This window comes from Somniosus microcephalus, chromosome 22 (assembly GCF_052327205.1).
Source record: "Somniosus microcephalus isolate GS21.2 chromosome 22, FLI_Smic_1.0, whole genome shotgun sequence".
Classification (NCBI taxonomy): Eukaryota; Metazoa; Chordata; class Chondrichthyes; order Squaliformes; family Somniosidae; genus Somniosus; species Somniosus microcephalus.
In genome coordinates, this window is record NC_141008.1 from 59,311,548 (window position 1) to 59,327,486 (window position 15,939).

Genomic DNA, 15,939 nt, shown 5'->3' on the forward strand with positions numbered 1-15,939 from the left:
ATTTGCGCACAGCAAGGTCCCACAAACAGCAATGTGATAATGACCAGATAATCTGTTTTTGTTATGTTGGGTGAGGAATAAATATTGGCCAGGATAGAGGGAATTAAGAGCCAACTACATAGTATGGGGCACTAATTTTAGTAGAAAACGTCTTATATACACACACAATACAGGTAAATGGACTTCACATGTATATATTTAGTTAATAACCGTTCAGTAATCAAGGAAGTACAATGATCAAAAAACGCTCATGCACTCTGCTTTTTGTCTTACAATTTTACCAATAAATGCATATAAAGGTTAAAGTCCACATGCATACGCCTTGTGAATATGTGTATTGAGTTCACATGCACAACGATAGTGTCTATTACTAATTTTTTATTTACTAACGAGAAATGTATTAGTCAGATCTGGATTCCTATTTATCCACATGGCGGCTGACATATTGCACAACACGGATATAAATTCATTATCTGGGTTTACCTTTTAAGTAGATTTGTGATATATAATAAAATAAATGAAAACCTTTTGGGCTTGTTAAACACCATTTTATTCAATAACGAGTAAGGTACATAAATTTATTAACATTGTGGAAGGTGCAGACAAGTCAACGTAAAACACATAAACAGATCTGGTAAAGTACTTTAAAATCCATTGTGTACTCGCCAACATAAAAATTATACATTTAGAATGTTGAATAAACCCTAACAATCAGTTTGCTTATTTATTTACAACAAAATCACTGTACAAAATCGAATTCACAACAAACACCAGAAAGCGGTCCATAATAGAGTGGTTTACCAGTGTCTATGTGCGGAGTTCTAGATACGTGTTTGAAAGTAGTCATGTTACCTTGAAGCACTTATCTTGTTAGTCCTTTGTAGGGATAGATTAAGGGATAATTTATCGCAGCATTGTACTGGCATCATACCACGCTAGGGATGATCCAATGTCTTGAGTTTTATAAAGTAACTGAACAGCATAAGTCTCCTATAAAAAGTTATAGATTAGACCAGTTAAGTTTGTAATTCACTTATCCCATGAATTTAATACAGTCTTACGACTGGGAGGATAAGTGAATTAGTTCTTCTAGGGTTTAGGGACTCGGGGAAGCTTGTGGGTTGAGGTATTAAAACTTATTTTAATAAGCTATGTCTTATAACACATCTTAACTGGATATTTTGTACTGGTAACTGATTTGTGTGTATGTATGTTTTTATTTTGTACAGAAATATTTTATTTTATAGGCAACTACATTACAGAAGAGGTTTATTTAGTTAACCTTTTCTGCTATTCTAAACAGTGGGAGAAGGAATCACATGTATATCTCATTTCGATTGGGATAGGATGCATTTTTCTTTTCTACATGCTTGTTTTTCAGTTGGAGTGTTTGCTGGGATGTGTTATAAATAGATTATTTATGCTGTCTTCATTTTAGGATTGAGACAAATCTTCTCCGGCTTGATTGACCAGAGTTATATCAGGGCAGGATATAAAGGAAGCCTGAGTCGCAATTATCAGTGAAGGTGGAAGATGAACCTTTTATATAGTTGTTTGGAAACCATGTCTAGCATTCTGTTTTATTTTCATAAACTGAAGCACAAGATTAAGTAACAGTCGAAGCAAGACCGTGATTGTTCCAAAATGAATACTTGTTGCTGACACGTTGAACATAGTTTTTGCTGTATTTCTAATTTTGTCACATGATCTACCATATATTTTTAAGCACAAATAATATGTAACATTGGTTCAGTATTTTTAGCTGAAAACCAATCTCATAATTTTTGCCCCTCCAGTATCAACCTTCTTCTCTCCTCTGGGATCCCAACTGGCCTACACTGATACAGTCACCAGCCTCCCTCTATTAGCCACTCTTCTTCTGTTAGCCTTGATAGTAAGTGTTTATGTCTATTTGACCATGGGAGGGATGGCAATTACAACTGAGCTCAATTCTGTCCTTATCAAATGTTGACACAGACATACTTTCCAGCTGGATCACTAGATAAGCTGGGTCAGTAGATAGTAAACAGAAGCAGGAGCCTTGATTGATTATTCCCCTTTTCTAACACAAATAATCCAATTGTAGCAGCCCCGATGATCACCTTATCTGAGATCACCCACCTCCGCACAAGCCAAGGATTAAAGCTCGGACCTTCCCATTCTGTATGACTCAATATTCCCATTCTGTATGACTCAATATTGCACATCCCAGATGATCTCCTTCGCTGCAGTCAATCTATTTTAAGCTGAACTTCTTGATGCCAGAATTTACCAACACGCTGCATATTGCCTTCCAAATATTACACCCAACTAGTCAAATACAATACTGCCACTATTTTATGCAAATATACAGCTCAGCATGTGTTGTCTGGAATCAAGCAGAGGCACATGTTTGCTGATGCAGCAGCCCCCAAATGCTTACATATCTCAAATCCTTACATATCTCAAATCCTATCAACAATGCTATGCATAAATCACACTTCAAATCATTGAGCTGACTAACACCCGATTAAAGAAAAACCTCATTAGTATTCTGAGTGAGAGTGCTGGAAGATAGCTTGGTTTTAAAGTGACAGGTCAGGCCATACTTTTACTTTTTATTATATTTAAAAATAAATGCAGAAATATATAATTAAATATCTTCAACATGTTACATCAGGCAGTGTATTTACCCAATGAGTCATTGGGGTATCTAACATGCTTTGTGATGGCAACTTTTAATGCCTTTTACATTAAAAGTGTTGGGAGTTAATGCTAAAAGTGATGGATCATGTCCAGCAACATGATAGCATGTCACACTAGACAGCAGAGTGCTATCGCGAGTAGGAGAACGGTCTGGCATCAGAACAAAGCTATTTGCCCACAGAAGCTTGTCCCTCTGATAAACAAAGATCCTAGCATCCAACTATATTTTGGCAACCCCCAATTTTTCATCTCTGCTAGCATGCCTGCTGATTATTCCAGACATTAATCATCCCTTGTGTAAAAAAAGATGTTCCTGATATCTTTCTAATTTACTTTTCACAACTTTAAACTTATGTCTTATTGTTTTACCAGCTCATCCTAATTTGAAGTAATATTCTGGGTTTACTTTATCTAAGCATCTTTTCTCTAGGCTATAGAGCTCAAGCTTCTCTTGTCTTTCTTCATAGCTCATCCTTCTTTACACTTAGGATCACTCTTGTTGTACCTCTCTGCACCATCCCCAGTGTATGTACGCTCATTTTGTAACCAGAATTGGCAAGGGCCCAGGAGTAGGTCACTCACGACCCTCTTTGCTGAGAAAGGTATGTGGTTTGGGAGAAACTCATGAAAGGGGAAGAGAAGAGAACAAAACAGCTAAGAGGTTACTTCACCCTCAGTAAAATAAATAAGTAAATGCCAAAAAAATTGTGTCTAATGTACTAATCCTACTGCGATGCAGGAAAATTAATACATTTTCTAAATATTTTATATGGTTTAAATTAGCCAGTTGATGTTATACGAAACTAGTTGCCCTTATTAAGTTAAAATAATCTACAAATTATCACTATTTCTAGTAGTCAAGGCTAAATATTTGGAGCATTGTGTGACCGGTATATGAAGCCATTTTGCACACAGGTACACAGTGAAAACTGTTCTTTTTGGCTTTATTGAACTGTTGGCTTTCTTCAACAGACAGTTGTTCTCAGAATCAACAAGTTTCTTGGGCCTTGATATTACGATGTGCAAATATCACCACACATTCATATGAAATTCCTTTGTCATCCATTTTAATGGTGGTGTTAAATTGTTTGGGGGAGAAATTGGGTGAGTAGCGCCACTTGTTAGTGCCTAAAGAGGCAGGCAGTGGCTGTAGCGCCACTGGCTGCGCTTCCCGCGATATTGAGTTGGGGCGATAATGGTGGCATTAGCTTTTTGCGCTGCGCCGCCACCGATGACGTCATCGGTGTGCGCAGCGCCCCATTCGCGCCCTGTTCGCAATATTTGGTTGCGAACGCCGCAGTTGTGCCGTTCGCTACCTGCGCCCGGTTCACGGGGCCTTACTGTGCCGGCAGCGGCGCAAGTTAAGGTGGAGGTGCGGGGCGGCCGCCTGCCAGCACCTCCGTCCCCGGCCTCCTGACCCCCTCCCCCCGTGGCATTGCCGGCTGTTTCCCGAGAGCCCAGCACTTCTCCTCGGTGCCGGGCTCTTTTGTCGGCATTCGCGATCGGGGATCGCGCTGTTGCAGGCCCCTCCCCCTTAACAATGGGAGGAAGGCCTACAGTACCGCAGCGCGCCGTAGCGTGTGGCGCTGCGGCACGTTGCGCTGCGATATTCAGTTTCAGCGCCCTAAGAGGGACGCGGAGCGCCTCGAGCCTCGCCCCGTCTCCCTCTAGGGGCAATGAAACTGAATATCTGACGATCGCTAAAGCCTTGAACACCGCACTAAATCCTGCGCTCAGGGGAATTTGGCGCCAGTTTGGCGCCTCAACCCAATTTCTAGGCCTTTATTTTTGAATGGCTTTACACCTCTAGTGAAATAATGGAAAAGGAATTTCATATGTATATTATTTGCACAGCACAATTTCAAGGTCTTTTTTATATGGTGAAATGAGATCGACATCTGATTTTGGCTCATAGTCACTAAATAACAGATCAGTAATAGATTAAAACAGCCACCATTAGCTTTCATTATTGTTCAAATTTCCAACATAGTTGGTTTTAGAACAAGGCAATTGGTTACTTGTCACTTGCCTTCAGCAGTCGATTTGGTTAACTCCCAAAGGTGACTACTCTCACATTGGGATTCAAGACAGTTGCCAGAGTAGCTGTTAGCAATACTTTGTAATGTTCACCATGCCCCCCAAATCTTTTTGAAGCACAAACACTGGTATTTGACCACCACTCTATTGTTCACCTGCAAAACTTTCTGTGAAAAACGAACAGCCACTTTTTTACACCAAACATTTAGAAATCAGTTCACACACAAAAAAGGGGAAAAAAATATTAAAACAGAATTCCAAACATAGAACACATACTTTTTGTACACAATGTACAAAACTTTCTTTTGTACGAACTGTTAAGTCGAAAACCTGGTTATCTTGTTTGTTGACGTTTCTTGCTGTTAGATAATAAAAGGCACGAATTGGTTCGGTCAGAACATGGTGTAAGACAGAGGAATAGAATCAGTTTGTAGTTATATCTTCCACATTAAGTACATACAGTTGAAAATGCATTAATACAGTTGTTCCTTAAGGTTTGGGATAACATTCTGCACTTTAAATGGCAGAGATCGGCAGTAAGAAACTTGATACATTTTGCATTCCATTCACATAAAATATATAATACATTTTAGCTGTGAAAGAAAATCCTGGACTCTTCCATTGCATCTAAAAAGAATTGCACTAAACAACATAGCAAGTTAATTCACCTCCCTGTGGTTGTGGCCTTGAGTCCCAGGGCAGTCGTACATCTGTTAATCACACATGTGATTTTGTCAGCTTCTGGCGAGGCCTCTTCTTGAGGCACCTGGCAAGAGCTGAACATCTTACCTCAGTTTGGTCGGAGGGGAGAGGACCTGGGGTAGCGAATAAAGAACTAGTGTTGTACGATTGCCTTCAATCAGTTGAAGATGAAGCTGATAACTGTGGGATCGGCTACTAGAGTTTTCTGCCCCCACTGTTTTGGTTAAAGAAGCAGGCATAAGTGGGCAGGATCAAATGTTAAAAAGTGGGGGAAATAGGTATATTACTACAAAAACGAGCTGGTCTAGTGCCAGACTACAGTGAGCTCTGAATGCAGGCCAAGCCAATGAAGCTATAGGAACATAGGAACAGGAGGAGGCCATTTAGCCCCTCGAGCCTGTTTCACCATTCATTGAGATCATGGCTGATCTGCAACCTAACTCCATATACAGTACATTCTAGAAATAGGGGAAGAAGATTTTTTTTAGGTGTGTTATGCAAACACATTTATAAAAAACACGCCGGCAATTTTACTGCACAAAGTGGAAACCTTCCCCAAGATGTCTAACTTGATAATTCTATGTTGCTGAGTGGACAGTGGTATAATTTGTCATTTCATTTTGTCAAAGAAATTAAGTCATGATAGCTCCAGCTCAGAATTTGTTTTGCCCGTTGGACTGAAAACACAACAGAGTAAAATTAAAAACCAGAGTAATCATATGGCACCGTTAGTTTATTGTCACTGCTTTCAAAATCAGAATGATCCTTTCAGATCCAATTCTTCTTTCTATTGATCTAAAGCTGCATTGAATTTTGTTAATGTAGGGGAGACATTGCAGCTGCTGTAGATCACCACTGCAGACACAATACCTAAATAGATGGACGGTGGAATCTTAGTCGCACATTCTTTCAGGATCCATCAATAAGTATTTACGCCTGATACCTATTGATCTTGTGCTAAGAACATTTTCTTTTGGACTTTAAATACATGTTCTGGATGGTGCCTCTAGCTCTGAAATCGAATTTGATATCCACAGCTTTTAATGATGTTGCCTGCACTTGCAGTCCTTCCTAATGACCTTGTTTGAATATATTTTATCAGCAGTCTTAAAAGCTTCTAATTATTCTTTTAATCTGTCCTAATCCAAATCCTAACTCAGAACATAAAATTTAACAGATTGCATTTGCCTCATTATAGGGTCAAAGAGAACTGTAGGTCTTCTGATATTTTAATTGCAAATTAGTGGAACCACCCTGGTGAACCAAACATAGAAAGATCTCAGCTAGGTGAATTTCATTAAATAGGCTGTTAACATCATTTGTTAATCAAACTGGCGGAATAATTTTCTGGTGTGAAAAAATCCGATGCAATCAGTTAGCATTTGGAAGTAGGGGAAAAATCTGAATTGCTAGTGGTAATGAGAATAAGACATTTTTATGTTACTGCTTTCCTGTTAAATTTGTGTCCTGTTATTATGGTGCTGTGTGTTGGTATTATTAAAGGCTGTAGGCTTTCATAGATCAATTTAAAGATACAAAGAAGCTGTAAGATGCCTATTCCAAATTTAAGATGACAAGTTAATTAATGTTCGATCAATACAGATGTAATGGGTAGTTTAGTGCTTATTTGGTTCAAGATTAGGCCAGCACCATGTGGGGTTAACATTCAGACTGTTTGGTTTAAGAATAGAGCACAAACATCTAGTAGTGAACAGAGTTACAACACTGTTAAATATAGTACAACAAGTCCTCTGACAATCAAGGATCCCCCATCTAAGTCGATAAGACATAATCATTTTAAATGAAAAATAATAAAGCAAATAGCTTCACTACAAGTAATTGTAAGTGAATGAAATGCCAAGAAAGCTGATCAATCTAAAATTATCAATAAGATTTGTAATTGTTTTCTTTGTGGAAATGTTGTGAGTAAAATCAACTTAATTTCTTAAGTTGTTAATACATCATTAACTGAAAATTTCGCACACTAATAATAGATTGAGGCATCCGTAGAGGGGGAAGAAATCTTAGTTCATTGGCTAATTCCATTTGGCAACATTTCCACTGCAGTCCTTGACCCCAGCAAGGATACAATTGCTGTTGGAGCTGTGCAGAATGGATGTTGGTCACAGCAAGCGGCAAATCCAATGGCTCTGTGTGGTGAAAGAGTTAATAAGGAAGCAATTTCATTGCATGTTAAAAGGGCACCACTGTATTAAGTAATGACTGATGAAGGTCAAAACCATATGGAGCAGATTGTATTTATCCAGATCTTCATTCTGAATTTGTTTCATTGTGGCTGCACTGCATATTCTGATGGGTTTTATACTGACATGAAGGTCAGACAGCTGATTTTGAGGTTCTCTATTTAAAAGTTAAACATACTGGATTGATTGTTAAAGCCATTAGCGGAAAGGACTGCACGAGTGTGAAATGCATTCAAAGATTTTAGTAGTGTGCAGGCCCTTTGAGAACTTGCACAGCACTATTTTGATCTTCCAACCTTGGTTAGAAGCACTTGTATATGCAATTCTCGGTCCACAGTTTGTTCCTTTTTATCTCCATCTACTTATGTTTGATAAAAGTCTCAGTGTGAGGTCCATCACTGAAATTCTGATCTTTGCTATAAAGTAAGACAAGATCTCCAGTTATTTGATAAGCTTTGCTTTGCTTTTAAAACTGGAGTTATCTGCAGTCTCCAGCATGTTCTGGTTGTCTGCTGAATAAGCGTTCGTTTGTAATTTTGATCTCAAAAAGCATACATTTCTAAATCTGTTTCCTGACAGTCCTGTACACTAGTTAGAAGTTTGTTCTGATGTTCGCAGGCATTGAACAGAAGAATATTTTGGAAAAAGGAACCCGATAGCCACAGAATTGCTGTTCATTTTCTCACAGTTCTTTGTCTCAAGGCATGAGCCTCAGTTTCCTTCTTATGAACTAGTACACACCACGTTGCCAATCTGTTACTGTGATATCTTCACTGAGCCCATTCCTGTTACTTTGTTCACAATAACTGAAATTCTTCAACAAATTGAACCCTCTTATATCTGACTGTTACCCAACCTAGCAGTTTCCTGGAAACTACAGCCAATCCAGGCGATGGTACAAATTGTCTGAAATGAGTAGATATTTGCTTCAGGTTAAGTTTATCATTAGTGTAACAGCAATACTGCTCACAGGACACATTACTTTCTTGAAACTGATTTCCTTCATCAATTGCTAACGTTGGCAGCTTGCTGTGTATTTTGAGGAAATCAGGAAGAATTTTTTTGTGTAATGCACTTTGGGTCACTTAAATCAAACTGACCTTTTAGCTCTTCCATAGCTTAAAGAAGTGCTTTCATATCTTCTGTTCATTTCTGAAAGTGTAAAAGCAGGATTTCTTTTTTAACAGTGGTACATTTGTCCCTTTTTTTTAGTAACAAGTACTATAAGATTGTAGGTATTGGAGTGGGTGAACTGGATTCTTTAGGTGCATATTTGGAGAAGAAAGGCAGAAAGACTGCAAGCATGACTCCAACAATGGCTAGCATGTAACCCCATCCAATCTGACAATCTGCTGCATGATAGATGCTGGAATTTCCACAATATTTCTGCACAAGGGGTGAGTTCAGTCCAAAAGGGTAGACCAGAAGTCCAGAAGCCATGATAAACACTGCAAAGAAAAACAAGAATGTATTAATTTAAGAGCTTAAATATTCTCATTTCTGCCACAATCTCCTCTACTGGAAAGAAGAATTTTTTCAGACATTTCTAGACTGGTATCAGTAACAAATGATATGATGCACTAAAGTAGTAGCACAAGAGTTCTCAACATTAGGGAAGGCTAGGAATTACATTTTAAATCCACATGAGTGATGCAGGTTGCAAACTCCATTAGAAATACAGATCGCTGTTTATTTTTAAAGTAGTATGTTAAAAATTACATGTTTATACCAAAGTGAGTACTTCTCGTAAGGGACACTTAGCAAAGCTGTAATAATGCATATTTATTAATTGTTGATAATGAATTTGTATATTTTTGTACTTTGCATGTGCGAGTGCTTTTAAAACTCCATTTGGCACATCTTATTCATTTTCAGCCATACTATTTGGTGTCGTCTTTCCCAACCTTACCAACATCTCGCACCTTTCCACATGAAAGAATGACTGATGCTGCTCATGCACAGAGTAGTGCCAGAAGATATGAAGGAGGTTGTTGCCTGTTTACCAGCTGCCCTGAGTAAAGCGGAGACCAATAACATTGGAACTGAGCACCTTACTACTTATTCTAGGGGGTTGGGGGAAAGCCCAGATTCAGTGCATTAAGTGTGTTTACACTGAACTTTTGAATTTGGGAATTATTTACGTTGCCACCCAAATGTTGCACAAATAGGACTTTATAAAATTGCTTATGAATTGGGCTCATCTTTGATGATATGACCACTTGGAGGATACCTATAGGTCGACTGTAATATTGTTAATCTACTTCTCACCATATTTAAGCTCCACAGTCTTGCCACTCGCCACTCCAATTCCCCCTGCAGAAAGGCAGGATGGTTTGTGGCACCTACTTCTCCATATCTGGTGTCCATACTAGTTGCTGGCAATGAGCTGACAGGAAGGCTGCTTTTAATGGGGCAGAACTGAGGTGACAGCTATTACCCACCACCCAACGTACACTTGTGGCTCGACGCCTGACTGAAGCTGACAACATTGCAGTGAGGGGATAGTGAGTTTGTCCGTCAGTCCGGTGGATGTTTGAGCTCCAGACCCAATCGGGGTAATTTGAATCCCACATAACGGGTCAGAGAGGGTCCAGGGAGGTGAGGGGCGGTAAATCGGCAAATTTGTGAGATTAAAATCACAACCTGCTGCGAAAGTGCCTACTTCCGCTTTAACCGCAATAGCAAAATACTGCGGATGCTGGAAATCCAAAATAACAACAGAAAATGCTGGAAAAACTCAGCAGGCCAGGCAACATCCGTGGAGAGAGAAACAGAGTCAATGTTTCGGGTCGAAACCTGTAGAAGGGTTTTGACCTGAAACGTTGACTCTGTTTCTCTCTCCACGGATGTTGCCTGGCCTGCTGAGTTTTCCCAGCATTTTCTGTTGTTATTTCCGCTTTAACTGCGGTGGGTTTAAGGGACAAATTTATATCGTGTAGCCATCTGAGTGACCCACTCTGGAGGGGCGGGCCCATAATTAGAATATTCAAATGAGGGGCGGGCCCATAATTAGAATATTCAAATGAGGCTCCGTGTCTGAGATTTTCACAGCCATTTGAATTTAACACCTCCTGCACGGGAGCAGCCGGGTCCAGCAGGTGAATGCTTTTTTATAGCACTGCTTGTGGGCCAGGAGGAGGAGGAGGGCTTCCTCCCACCACGCACACCCCCTCAGCCCCACGAGCAAAAAAACTCTTCGGCCGATCCAACCCGCAATGGCTAGGCTGACCCGCCCGGTCCCATCTCCCTCCCGGGACCGGCCCCAATGGACCACGGCTGCGGCAGCCTGGCCAGCCTGTCAATCTGATCGGCTGCCAGGCAGGAAACGGAGTAAATAAAACGAGAATGAGGTCCTGCTGTTTAAATTCGGCAGGACCTCTAGCACTCCCGGCATTTCCAGGTCTACCCCACACACACACAGATATGGGGGGCCAATAGATGGGAGCTGAATGCTCTAATCCCTGAGCTACCAGGCTGCTCTGGAATAGTTAAGATACGCTGATCTGTATTTTCAACAATAAACCACTAGGAACTGCTTGAAAGTGAAATAGTTAAATTGCTGCTTCCCACGCACGCAGCCACAGATGCACTTAACCTTGTGCTTTTGTTTGGGATGCCTCGATGTCACAGAGGCCACATGGAAAGATGAACAATAAAAGCACTTCAGTACCACTTATAATGATGGAGCTGAACAATCTAGGAGTGTTTCAATCTGCAATTGCTCAGTTAGCTAAAAGCAGATCATAACCTTTTATTAAATAATAGTTCAGTGCCATCTAACCAGTCAGCAGAATCTCCAAGTAAGCAATACCCTATTAATCCTGAGAAAACTGTGTTTGCCAAAGTGTATAGTTGGCAGACAAAGACAGCTATAGGAAAAAATTTAGAAACTTTTGAAAGCATTAGCAGGCGGCTTCTTAATTGGGTTCCAGTCCGAGTGCTTTCTGATGCCTGAACCGTCCTATCAGAGCTGGGTAATTTCTTGGTCAGGCAACAGCATCTTTATGGTAGTGAAGTCTTTTTTTTTTGGAAAGTGGGTAGCAGGGAGACAGATGCTGGTGGAATGACCACATCCAGCTTATTGCATTGCACTGAGATGTTGATAGTGCGGTTTCTTGTGCCTCACTGACTACAGTTGTACAGGGCCTTGGTGAGACCACACCTTGAGTATTGTGTGCAGTTTTGGTCGCCTTATCTGAGGAAGGATGTTCTTGCCATGGAGGGAGTGCAGCAAAGATTCACCAGACTGATACCTGGGATGGCAGGAATGACTTATGAAGAGAGATTGGGTCGATTAGGCTTATATTCGCTAGAGTTTAGAAGAATGAGGGGATCTCATTGAAACTTATAAAATTCTAACAGGACTAGATGCAGAAAGGATGTTCCCGATGGCGGGGGAGTCCAGAACCAGGGGTCACAGTCTAAGGATAAGGGGTAAGCCATTTAGGACTGAGATGAGGAGGAATTTCTTCACCCAGAGAGTGGTGAACCTGTGGAATTCTCTACCACAGAAGGCAGTTGAGGCCAACTTATTAAATATATTCAAGAATGAGTTGGATATATTTCTTAATGGTAAAGGGATCAAGGGATATGGGGAGAAAGCAGGGACAGGGTACTGAATTTGGATGATCAGCCATGATCTCATTAAATGACGGAACAGGCTCGAGGGGCCGAATGGCCTACTCCTGCTCCTATCTTCTATGTTTCTATGTTTCCCGTTAGTCCAGAATTGCTGCCTCCATTCTTTCCCAGAGAGCCACTCCAAGATGCTCGGTGACACTCCCCATCAGTCATGTCTCTGGAGCGGCCTATCAAGGAGCGAAATCTGACTCGAGGAACTCCATGCTTGTAATAAAATTGGTATTTTTACTAAAACAGCAAATACATTTCTGGTACGTATATTCTCTTTTATAAAAGGAGGCAGTACTTTGAACAGAAAGTACACTAGACTTTCCTTCAATAATTTATCATGGGGTAAATTTTATGAGGCCCCAAACAGGGGCGGCGCCTCAGACTTTGCGGACATAGATTGGATAACCGGGCACCCAAACTCACATGCAAAATTTGTGGGGGCGTCCAATTATCTGACCAGTGATTTGAGCTAAAGTGATGAGGCCCTAAGCTCTGGAATTCCCTCCTTAAACCTCTCCGCCTCGCTATCTCTCTCTCCTTTTAAGACGATCCTTAACACCTACCTCTTTGACCAAGCTTTTGGTCACTTGTCCTAATATCTCCTTTTATGTGGTGTAGCTCGGTGTCCAATGTTGTGTGATGATGGCTCCTGCGAAGCACCTTGGGACATTTTTACTACGTTAATCTTCAATTCCTGGAGACTCCAGGACATTCCTGGAGGGTTGGCGACCCGAGATGACTGTCTGTCGATTATAAATCCTGTCTGGGAACTTGGGCTTGGGCTATTGTTCTCTAAGTGAATTTTCTTCCTGAAAATGTGCTCAGAATAACAGTAATATTACAATAGCTATTTAAAAGGAAGGGTTCTAGTTGCTCCCAGAAGAACCATACATCCTAATGTCATCTGTTGTACCTCATGAACAAGAAAGCTTTGTCTAATTTAATGTTTCTCCTCCACCCGAATGAATAAAGTGACAATAGGGAACATCTCCTATGGCGCGTGACGTTTATTACCTGAGATGTTTTATGTGCAGCTGATGTGAGCGATGTCTATGCGGTTAATAAAAGACGCACAAATACATCCAAGTACATTGTACTGGCACAGGTAAGCATTACTAGAGATTACAGTTTTTATATAAAAAGAGGATTTATTATTTGCAGTAGCGTAGATGTAATCAGGGCACTTGCAGAGTAGATGAATAGCAGATTGGAACATTGCATTTTCAAAATTGCTCAAATGATTCATGTGAATAAGCTGAGAATAGGTTCTAGAAACTCCGATCTGGGATGACTATCTGAATGGACATGATGTGTCCTGTAGGATTCAAGTACTCAATTTGTGTATTTTATTTGTCAAAGGAAAATCTACTGGAATCAACACAGTACAGTTCAAAATCAAAAGGTGCCCATGGAAAATATGTATTTTAAAGAGGGAAATCACATACTGCACATATTTTCTTTCTTTCCAGTGTATGTTTGTGTGTGTATGGTAGGCTCCAGTTGAAATGACCAGCGGCTAACCATGGATATCTGCGTGGGCTCTGGTGTCTGCCTTGGCTCGGTGGTAGCACTCTCACCTCTCAGACAGAAGATGGTGGCTTCAAGCCACACTTCAGAGACTTCAGCACATGGTACTGAGGGTATGCTGCACTGTCTTTTGGATGAGACGTTAAACCGAAGCTCAGACTGCCCATGACACTATTCAAAAAGCAGCACAGTAGTTCTTGGGAGGGAGTGCTATAATACAAGTGTACCAATCCTCTAAATTGGGGATCACTTACAACTGATAACCCAACTGAGATTGCAATTCACCATCTGGGGGAAGCCCATGCATGAATATGAGCCAGTACTGGGATTTACAACAGGGGACCTTTGTATATTGCAGTACATTGATGGCTTACACCCCTGTATGATGTTGGTAAAATACCAATGTGAAAAACCAGGTACTTGACTTCCAAGAGTACTTGTATCATAAGTTTACAATACACGGGTTCATTTCCTGCATTCCACTATAACATACAATCTCAAATCTGCAGTTAAACTTTCAGACCATCTGGTTTGAGCCAGATGCTAACTGGTTCGTTCCTAATTAGTGACTGATTCTCTTTTCCATTCTAATATATTTTACCGATGGAGTTCGTTCATCTGCACCAATTTCTCATTCAGCCATAAAAGTATACCCCACATCTGATGCAGGAAGGCAAGCATTGAGAGTTTTATAATGAGCTGAGGACAGGCTATAATCAACAGCCCCAAAACTGGCCTTGACAGTGTGCTGTAAATGACCATATTTAATGAGAGTGGGGATTCTCCATTATGAAAGCACAACAGTGACACTGCTGTTGTTGTGACATCCTCCACACGCTGTTGCAAAGCTTGTCATGTGCCTGTGTCTGTTTTGTAACACATGCACTGAACGTGCTATTCCTGACAGTCCTGAGCTCCTGTCTAGGTGAGCTTAAAACCCCACTATGTTGGCATGTATATCTTCATCAGGTCCTGTCAGGTAGGTACTCTGATGGTCTGATCTGTCAGATGGTACTCGCTTCTTTTCTGGTTATGATTTACTGAAGATGTCTCTTGGGAGCATGTAAAGATTTCCAGCTAAAACAAGAGAAGAACTTGCTCTCAACTGGAACGGTATAGGAATTTCCCATTACATTAATTGTTGTATGACTCCAAAACGAATCCATGCAAATAAATTACTGAGCAGATGTTTTTACATTATTGCACTACTTTAGCACCAATCTACAACAACAACAACTTGAATTTATATAGCGCCTTTAATGTGGTAAAACGTCCCAAGGCATTTCACAGGAGTATTATAAGACAAAAAATTTGACACCGAGCCATATAAGGAGAAATTAGGGCAGATGACCAAAAGCCTGGTCAAAGAGGTTGGTTTTAAGGAGCGTCTTAAAGGAGGAAAGAGAGGCGGAGAGGTTTAGGGAGGGAATTCCAGCGCTTAGGGCCCAGGCAACAGAAGGCACAGCCACCAATGGTCAAGCAATTATAATCAGGGATGCTCAAGAGGGCAGAATTAGAGGAGCGCAGATATCTCGGGGGGGTTGTGGGGCTGGAGGAGATTACAGAGACAGGGAGGGGCGAGGCCATGGAGGGATTTGAAAACAAGGATGAGAGTTTTGAAATCGAGGCGTTGCTTCTAGTGTAAAATTGTACCATCGGCAGCTTGAAAAAGGCAAGGGTTTGAGAATGGCTGAATGAATGAAAGTCAAATTGTTTGCTAAATTGTTTTTGTACTTATCCTCCTTTTTAGAGAAAATGGTTCTTAATGGAAAGCTGTAAAATATAATGCGCAACATATTTCCTGGTAATAAATTGATTAAGGGTATTATTATATTGTGATGATGATCTTTATTGCTAATTTATTTATGTCAAGCTGCCTCTACCAAAGATCTGGGCACATATCACATCTCAGTACAAAAGAATCAACTGTAGCTTGAGCTGTGGACCAATACCAAATGTAGGGCAAGAGTCTGTATTTATATAATGCACCTCCTGCAGTGCATCGCTCTCCCTCAAAAAGCTGTTGAGGCTAGGTCAATTAAAAATGCTTAACTGAGATTGATAGACTTTTTTGTCAGGTAAGGGTATTAAGGGATCTAGATCAAAGGCAGGTAAATGGAGTTAAGATGCAGATCAGCCATGATCTAATTGA

At 40.6% G+C, this 15,939-nt stretch overlaps 1 protein-coding gene across 1 annotated transcript in view; it reads right to left on the reverse strand.

Moving 5' to 3' along the window:
* Positions 1-501: 501 nt before the first annotated feature.
* Positions 502-15,939, reverse strand: part of lhfpl7 (LHFPL tetraspan subfamily member 7) — a 381,715-nt gene continuing 366,277 nt past the window's right edge. Inside the window, exon 3 of the mRNA XM_085964857.1 lies at positions 502-9,076. Within this exon, the coding sequence (XP_085820983.1) occupies positions 8,850-9,076 (227 nt within the window). The 3' untranslated portion in view covers positions 502-8,849. The remainder of the gene's footprint in view (positions 9,077-15,939) is intronic.